This window comes from Lygodium microphyllum, chromosome 17 (assembly GCF_053477565.2).
Source record: "Lygodium microphyllum isolate KBCC chromosome 17, Lygodium_microphyllum_v1.1.10, whole genome shotgun sequence".
Lineage (NCBI taxonomy): Eukaryota > Viridiplantae > Streptophyta > Polypodiopsida > Schizaeales > Lygodiaceae > Lygodium > Lygodium microphyllum.
This window is the reverse complement of record NC_141151.1, coordinates 12259060-12268522: the sequence shown is the minus strand read 5'-3', so window position 1 is coordinate 12268522 and position 9463 is coordinate 12259060. Positions and strand designations below refer to the sequence as shown.

The following is a 9463-nucleotide window of genomic DNA, read 5'->3' as shown; positions in this document are numbered from 1 at the left end:
ATGGAGCTATCGAAGCATGAAGAATACACAAAGATGGAGAGAGAGAGTATGCTTCTTCCTTGGTGCCTCAATTGCTCTCTTGTGATGAGTAGCACCTTATTGCCTTATCACTCAAAGAATAAAGAATGAGTGTGTATATGTGTAGTTAGCGTTAGTGAGTAAGATGGGCGATCGATTACATTAGCATTTACCCTAACAACCTCCCACTTAAAGGCCAATGCCCATTTAATGGATGCAAAAGAAGAGAACATGCGATGCAAATGCATGTGAGATACCCTCACCCTATGTCCATCAACTCTCTACAATGTGTAAACTTGAGAGGGTAGACTCTCATCTCATTTTTTTCACTTTTTCAATCATAATCAATTGAACTTCTATTCTAGATACACAATCTAAATAAAGACATGAAGCTACCTTTAAAAACACACTAGCTCACCTACTAACAAAGATCCATCAAGTTTGGGTGGCATTTGATGATCCATCTATAAGAAAAACATATTGAACATCCAATGTGAAACACAAACTTAATGGTATGCATGGTGAGGCAAATACTCTTTACAATATCTCCATGGGAGCCAATCATTAGAGCCCCATTTCACTTAGCTATGAGACTTGAAAATGGAAGTTACATAAGGTAAAGGAGTTCATAGAATGGTAGTTTACCAATGGCCTTGGAATTTGTCCAAAAACTCAAGTTGTGCCAAAATATCTACATATAATCATTCAATAATGTATCTAGAGATTGCAAATTAAACTTGTGCACTCAAATGTAGGCATTGTGAAGATCGAAGGGAAAATTATAAGTAATATCAAAAAATGCTCGCTAAAGAGATGCAAAGACAAGGACTCCAAAATGATATGGAGGGCCCAATTTGAACCTCCATCGCCCAATAATAGAGTGATCATTCCACACAACACACAACATTACCACTTCCCCACCCACTATTCATTGCTGTCGAACCTCAAGTGCAACGTAACGATGCAACATTACTAGGGACAACTTTATTGGCTCCCTTATCCTAAGTCATTTTGCAATTACCATTATTATTTGTACCATCTACATTGAGTGCTAAGGAGCACCTCCATCTAGGACACGAGTTGAGTACTAAGGAGGCTACCCTCACCATTAAAGTATTAAACAAACTTACCAATCATACACCACTTCAAGAGTGATAGACCAAGATAATGTGACAAATATGATTGTTGGGAATTTCTTTTAGCCATCGCAATAATTATATATATATATATAGGGATTTCTTTTAGCCATCGCAATAATTATATGTAGATATATAGGGATTTCTTTTAGCCAACAAACAAGCCAACTATAAGTGGCATGAGCATTAGTGCAAGCAAGGAGCCACAAGCTGCATGCATCAAATGCAAATGAGGGTGACAAGTAGTGGGAGGGGACAAGAGTGGACACAAGTAAAAAATGTGCAAGGATAGGGTCTCCAACATTGACAAGTATGTCTATGTGTGTATTTGTGTAAAGAGAGGGAGAGAAAAAAAAACAAGAAAAAAGGAAAGAGATCAAAGATGAGAGAGAGTTGGGAGAGAAGAGAGAATCCTAAGATCCCAAATTCCTATATATGGGGAGGAAGAAGGGAAATGAGTTTGCCACAAGACAACTTGCAAGATAATGGAGACGAGATGGAGACTCAACTTAGCAAGCCCTCAAATTCCCTGAGCATTAAATCCTCAACATGTTAAAGGCTTAGGCCCACCAATCTTAAACCATGATGGCAATGATATTTGGAAATAAGGTCTCAATGATGATGTGTTCACAATGGCAAGCCAATCTATCACAATGCTTGTATACAAGTTCACTATATACCTCTTACATGCTAGCATGGAAAATGAGCATGGGTATTCTTAGATGTGCTTTTCAATCCATGCATATGAGTGCATTATAAACCTCTTACATGCTAGCATGGAAAAGGAGCATGTATTTTTGGATTTGCTTTTCGATCATACAATAATCAAGATGGCTTTGAGCTCTCTGCATGGATTAAGCTTTTAGCGTTTATTCATTTGTTTTCTCAACCCACCAATCAATGCCTTGCAACCACTAGTCAACGATTGCCTTATGCTTTCTAGGCATGCACATTGCACATTGGTGGGTTGTCTAAAATAAAGAAAAATTCTAGTCTAGCTTACAAACTAGTTCGCTTTGCAAATCTTTCATTTCTAAGGTAGGGAAATCCACCTTTAAAAGATGACCAAGATAAACATGTGCGTATTTATCTATGCATTTGTCATATCCAAAGAACATCAAATCCACCGTATAAATCCAATAGTTCTCTCTTAAAAGCTTACATGGTATTAGGGCACTATCCCCTTTATGAATTCTTAGAGAGCATTTGTACCATCTCTCCATGATTTCCAAGTAGAGCATGATTTTTTGTTCCATGACTCAACTCGAACATTACCTACCATTTAGAACACTTACGAAACAACTACTTCACTAGTATAATTCCCTCCCATAAGGATTCGATGGATTTTGTCCAATCTTCTCATGAGTGGACTAACTATACACATCTACCTACTTAGCTTCCATGTAAGAAACAACAATTAGACTAACTACACACATCTAACTCCAATCTTCTCATGATTCAACTAACTACACACGTCCACCTAGCTAGCTTCCATGTAAAAAACAACAATATAAAAATTGCACATGAGGTGTGTTCTATCACCCTATGCTGGTTTTACATTCTCTTTTGTGCTAACTTTGATAGTTGGCATTGTTTTAAAAGAAAGAAAATCTACAAAACCTACAAAATCCTAGCCCTAGTAAACCAATGGATGATTTTACGGGCAAGAACAAGCAAGATCCCCTAACCAACGATTAGTATAGCATGCACTTATGAACAACGCTGACAAGCTTAGACACTCCTTTAGGCGAAGTTTGGCTGAGTTTCGACATTCATAGAAACATAGAGACCTTAGAAACAGAAGTGCAATGGAGAGACATTTGATAGAAGTGAAAGTTCCAGGCCGGATGGTTCTTTGGAAACTCCAATTTCGAACTGAAAGACCTATAAAACAATGTTTCAAGCTTTTCAACTGTCAAGAATCGACAGCGATGTTGCTATGGCTCAATGGCTTTGTACACTTGGGACTATGGGACAAGGAAAAATGGTGTAATTTCCCTCTGTTGGTATGTTTCAATCTATGTAGAGAGCGTGTGTGAACAATCCAAGAGGCTTATTGAGTAACTTGGGAGTGTACAACAAATTGGCCAATTGCACTTACTACTACTGAGACGGATGGAGAGAGGGAAGAAGGAGAGATGGCCCATGGTCACGATGTGCTCTGCATGGAGGACTCGCTGTCCTTGGAAGGCACTTGATGCCCTTCTACTTCATCATCAGCAGAGGAAGGAGGGGCAGGAGGCTGAGCAACGGCAGTGCAAGCCGCAGCTTGCATATACCACGACTTCCAGGCTTCCATATAGTGTGCAAACATGTGGTTTAGCGCTGCATCAAATCAAACCCACAAGCACTTAAATTAAGTTTTGCATGAGGTGCATGCGTACTACATGTGACAGTCACTGTGCACGCTTTACAACAGGTACAGAAATCGTGCATCATACATAGCTAGCAGACTGTTCATACATTTGAGCCTACTAGAGGCGTTATTCAAAAGCCGTCCTATGTCATACTGGGCCACTCGTAAAAGATACATGCATTTGAACATCGATAGATAGATGAACGGATAAACAGATTATGCATATAGAGATGAAGGAATAAACAAATCATACATCTGTGCATAACATTTATACATCTTAAAGAAACTCTTTCTCACTCTCATACATCTCTCTCCCTCCCACTATACATCTCTCTCTGACTTTGGGATGTGTGTGCGTGCAGTACATGCATGATAACGGGTTGATAGATGGATGTGCATAACACTCGATGCTGCATCATTATTGATAGATGGACGTGCATAACACTCGATGCTGCATCATCAGTATGTATGAAAGAGTATTTCTTGTATGTAGTACTCATACACGTTTAGTGATGTACACATGTAAATCAACAATGACAAACATATTCACACACGTTCATCCACTCTTAGCAGGTATTGCGGATGCAGAACACTAAGGTCTAAGGGTGATAATATGTGCAAATTGCCATAATGGGAAGTGGAGGGTACCTTCGTTCTGGTAGTACAGAGAAGCAGCGTTGACATTGGCACCCTGGCAGTCATGGGAACTGCATCTGCCGGAGGAAATAGAGCTCTGGAAGGGGGCAGCACTGGCACAGTGGTAGCGGTGGTGACAGTGGCACTCGTGGTGGTGGTGGTGGTGGTGGCAGGGGCACAATGAACCCAAGAATGGAAAGTTCATGAAGAAGGGCATGCAATTCTCCTGCAGGGTTTTGGGGCAGCTGCAGCAGCCAGCACCGTTGGTCCTGCTGCTGTTGTTGGCAGCGGCACAAGAGAGAATAGGGGACGCTGAAGGGTAACTGCTGCAACATTGCTGCTGCTTGAGACTGTGGTGATGGGAGGAGCAAAAGGAGCTTGCTGGGTGGCAATTCTCCTCTAATTCCCCTTCTTCCTCTAGCAGAGACTGCTTGTTCTCCTCACAGTGGCCTCCTGTAGCTTCACCCCCTTCTCCACAAGATGAGTCCTTCCTTCCAGCGTCTTGTTGTTGGTGCAGCTGCTGCTGCTGCTGATGATGAGCAGGATTAGACGACAGTGTCCTCCACTCCCTCCACCCTCCTGTCGTGCCAAGTGTGAGGCCTCCTGCGGGCTTGCCCGATGATGATGACATTGCTGCAACTGCTGTGCCTGTTGCTGCTGGCCCTGATGGCGGATCCATTATTTTGGCCCCATCTCGATGCAGAACTCTGGAAGGAGGATAGCATGCCACAGGGTTATACAGGGGCCCTGCCATTATGTTAGTGTTCCTGGCCTGCAATGGCTGCCTGACTTTACCATTGTTACTCCGCTTGGCACATCTTGCAGCAACATCCGGCCTTCCACCCTCCTTAGCAGACGCATCCCTGCTGCTGCCATCGCTGCAGCGGTTGCGTTTCAGACCTTCGGATTGCGGACCGGCAGAGTGAGCAGCTGCGCATGCGATCATCATGCAATTAGGATTAGCCCAAATGCATGCGCAGCTGCAACAAACACGTACATTTACTCGCATGTGATGCAGCCCATGTAAGCATGCGTTCAGATACCTGCGTGTGCAGGTGCAGGTGCAATTGCAATATCTACTGGATCACCAGAATGTGCAGCTCTGCACATGCATTAGCAGTTAGCACAACCTGCAGCTGCAGCTGCAACACGCGCGCATTTACTGACACATGAGATCCTCACGTGTAGGCTACACATGCATGAGCGTGTAGAGGTGCCAAACATACACATACACTGAGATGATGGGATCATGCAGACATTATAGACATGAGATTACACACATGCAGGCATTAGATACAGCTGCGGCACACACTTGCATTTACTGACATGAGATGCTCACGTGTCGTCTGCACATGCATGACCAAGTGCAGGTGCCAAACATATGCATACATTGTTATCATGCAGGCGTTACATACACATGGAAGTCACACACCCATATACATAGAACTGCAGCATATTTACTAATAAGATGCTCACGTGTAGGTTATACACGCATGAGCATGTGCAAATGCCAAACATACATAGCTCAGGCATTAAAAGAACATGGTCCATACATTTGTATCATGCCGGCACTACATACACATGAGCATGTGCAAATGCCAAACATACATAGCTCGGGCATTAAAAGGACATGGTCCATACATTTGTATCATGCCGGCACTACATACACATGTAATCACATAAACCCATACATACACATGGGCGGGCGGGTGCACAGTGCATATTCAAAATTTTTGAATTTCCCGCTTATCTACTGCTACCCTCCTTGTGAAATTGTTTTCTTAATTTTGACCATTTAACTGTCCATCGGATTGATGAAAAGGCCCATGCATGTCACCTGCGGATTCTGATATGCCTTTCACACCCAACCACCGAAACGCGGGCTTCCTGTTCTTTGTCTCGTGCGTCTGCACATGCACATTCAAAGGGCTTTTGGTAAATTTAAGGCCAAATTCATGAAAACACCATACATGACTTGAATCGAAACCACAGTCATGTTCAAGACATGTTATGTGCATTGCATGCACACCTTCTCAATCAACTGAAGAGATGTCAGAATATTTGCGATGTCGTAGAGCCTCCTAACCTTGGCTGTAAATGCGAGTCAAAAGCATTACGCTTTGGTATTAACATTGGCATTTTATGCTTGTAATCAGGATTTACAACTTTAATAAAGTAGTTAATTGAGCTCACTCTTAAGCTTGGATGGCTCCTTACAGTCTCCCAGCAGCACTTTGGCAGCATCTTCTAACGAAACGATTTTAGTCTGCCGTCAAACCTCGCTATAAGGATCAACCCGAACGGGAAAGGAGCAAATCGAGATGAGAAAGAAAAAAAAATTAAGATTAAATAAGCAAAAGCCAGCACTTACTTGAGAGACGAGAAAGAGCTGCACGAATTTCTGGCTGAGAAGACCAAGCGACTTCTCCCTCCTTGACTCTGACGAAGATCAAAAAGACCAGATTGTACAACAAAACCTAGTAAGCATAAATTAAACTGGCAATTCAGTCAATCATCAAAGCGATGAGTGTACAACAAAACTTAGTAGCGTAAATTTAGACAACAACCGAGTCATACTAATTTGCTGGGAGAGACTTGCCGAATTCGGTTAATCAGAAGAATGTGATGAATGTATGTACCAGCTCTAGATTTCAGGATTGCAGCTGTGTGGTTCTGTTCGGTTTCGTGATGAAGAACAGCAGAGGATGGCCCATACTTCATGTTCAACAAGAGCATGGACTCGTCGGGAAGAACAGAGACAGGGCTCCTACTCTGACCATTGCCTCTCGCAGCTGGATCGTGTAGTGACGAATTATCGCAATTCTCTGCGATGGTAGTAAGAATACCACCTGCAGAGTTGCTGTCATCTTCCTCTTCTTCGTCGTCGGAGTGACTTTCCTGCTCGTAGGATCAGACAGAGAGAAAAACAAACATAGTTAATTTCGCGTATAGCTCCCTAATCGAAGAATTGCACAGAATTTGCGGTTCCACATACCCTCCCTGCAGCCTCTGTGCCCCTGAATCCGGCGAGTCCGTTCTCTTGTGACGCCGCTTCCTGCTACAAACACAAATTGTGTTGAGCGGATCTGATAAGATGGACAGCAGCAAAATGAATCTAGAGCAGAGATATCCCTCGTGAAACACCTTAATTGACTCCAGAGCTTGAGGAATTCTGCTGTAGCCGTGCCAGGTGTAGCAATTTTTGGCCTTACGCACGAGGACCTGTGTGTGTGGCAAAACAAGGACACAGGGAGCAATCGCGTGAGAGAAGAAAACAGACGAATGTCTAATTCCGGATAATCAACACAATTGACATGATCCATGAAGAAAGATATACGATTTCTTACTTGGACACTCTCCAACACATTGACAATGTCGTAGATCCGTCTTCTCTCGACGCCTGGTGCCACCAATTGACGGCTATGGTGAGGACCAGATGCAGGCAATAGAAATTTGTCTTTATTGTAGCATAATCGAGACAGTTTTGAAAATGCCTAAGAGAGAGGGAGATACCTAGGCGGTTAGCTGCATCGTCGAGGCTGATGGAGTCGACCTCCTCGCGCGAGTACAGGTTCAAGAAGCTGGGAATTGTATGGGCAGACGCAGTTATGGCAATTTGCGCAGGCAGACAGACCCACACACACACACAGAAAGAGAGAGAGAGAGAGAGAGAGAGAGAGAGTGTGTGTGTGTGTGTGTGTGTGTGTGTGTGAGAGAGAGAGAGAGAGAGAGAGAGAGTGTGTGAGAGTGAGTGAGTGAGAGCGCTTACTTTTCACAAAGGAGGCCAAGGGACTTCTCCTTGCGACTGTAAGCGGCAGCGGCAGCGGCAGCCCCGCTGTGATGGTGGTGGGGGGGGTGGGAGGAAGCGTAGGTCCGAATGGTGTCGGCATCGGAGGTTGCTGCGGCTGCGGCATGGAAGACGTAATCGCGGGGGCCATCGTAGGAAGAAGGGTTGAGGAAGACGGGAGGGGGAGCGGGGGTCGCTGCGGCCATGAACGGGAAGAGAGCCTTGGCGGGCATGAGAGGCAATTCGAATGGGGATCTCTGAGAGAGAGAGAGAGAGAGAGAGAGAGAGAGAGAGAGAGAGAGGAGATAATGGCTTGCAATGGCCGAACTTAAATTGGCAAGCCTCGAGCTAACTAAAGATGTGTGTGATGGCGGGAGAGGGGCGGAGAGACACACAGAAAGGGGGGGGGGGGGGGGGGGCAGGAGCGGGGTCGCTGCGTTTCTCGAAATCGTTCTAATCGTCGTCGGTGTTGCGCGCGTTGTTAAGTTGACGTTGCGTGACACACTCCCCCGTACACACCAATTGTAGGAGCCAGTTAATAATAAATAATTAATAAGCAAAGCTAAAAACCGAAAACTAATGAAACGACAGAGAAGAGAGGGAGGGGGGAAGAGCAAAATTGAGGGCTTGTGCTTGCAAGAGCGCTTCTTCTTCTGGGCTCCCTGATTAGACAGACGATGCCTCTTCTTTCCAAATTCCCACCACCGGTGGCCTCCGAAAGTTTTTGAATTTGAAGACCGAAGAGTCTCGCCTCATCTATTTTTAGCCTGTTTGGAGGCAACTCTCCCTCGTCTTTCCCTCTTTTTCTTATTTTTGCAGCTTTACAAGTCCATATAGAACCGTTGAGCCTCGCGCGCTCTTGCGCAGCGGAGGCTGCAGGCCAACCCCAATAAGTAAACAAAAGTTCGAGAAGTTAGAAGCCGGTTTCCCAGGCCCATCGACATGACGTGGCCGCCCCTTATCATTTGAGAGCTGGCTCCGTGACAAAACTCGACCCCTCCTTCCTCGACACACAATTATAATGTGTCAAAACTCTCTCCACATCAACATTTATATCTTATGTTGCATCTTGCTACCATCCATCCTTACTGTTCAGACGTCAGACGTTCTCTCTATCTCCCCCCTTCCTTTAGCATTTCATGAATCATCACCCCTCGGGGCCCGTAGGCCGTGTGTGTGCTTTATACTTTCAAATTTCAAAAATGTTTGGCGCACACACATCGCACCGTCTGGTCCCTGCACATTGCACAACTTGCAAAAGTCCCCTACCAAAAGAACTCCGGGGCATCATACAATCACTCATCGTGGGGTGCCCTTACGGATCTATCAAGCGTCTGCATATAGCCATCATCCCTGGTTCGGAAGCCACCTAGAGGCTCTTTACTTAAGGACCTGGCAATGGTGGTTTTTTTTTTTGGTAAATGTGCATATCATTTTAGTATGTACATCACCAAAAAGAGGTTAAAACAAGATCTAACTATATAGATCTTTAAGCTAAGGTTTTTATATGTTTGCACATCATATCGTTTT

At 44.3% G+C, this 9463-nt stretch overlaps 1 protein-coding gene across 2 annotated transcripts; it reads right to left on the bottom strand.

The window, feature by feature from the left end:
- Window positions 1-2926: 2926 nt before the first annotated feature.
- On the bottom strand, window positions 2927-8910 carry LOC148021575 (uncharacterized). Of its 2 annotated transcripts, none has more exons than XM_087696991.1 (12): window positions 7916-8910; window positions 7660-7727; window positions 7494-7546; window positions 7291-7368; window positions 7142-7204; window positions 6786-7044; window positions 6518-6585; window positions 6340-6412; window positions 6176-6237; window positions 5984-6053; window positions 4159-5076; window positions 2927-3479 (listed from the first exon to the last, which is right to left on the bottom strand). In XM_087696991.1, the coding sequence occupies exons 1-12, from the start codon at window positions 8164-8166 to the stop codon at window positions 3304-3306; spliced, it is 2139 nt and encodes a 712-aa protein (XP_087553117.1). In that variant the 5' UTR covers window positions 8167-8910; the 3' UTR covers window positions 2927-3303. The 2 variants fall into 2 exon arrangements, with proteins under 2 accessions (XP_087553117.1, XP_087553118.1); XM_087696992.1 differs by having other exon boundaries at window positions 2928-3479; window positions 7142-7201; window positions 7916-8909.
- Window positions 8911-9463: the final 553 nt, after the last annotated feature.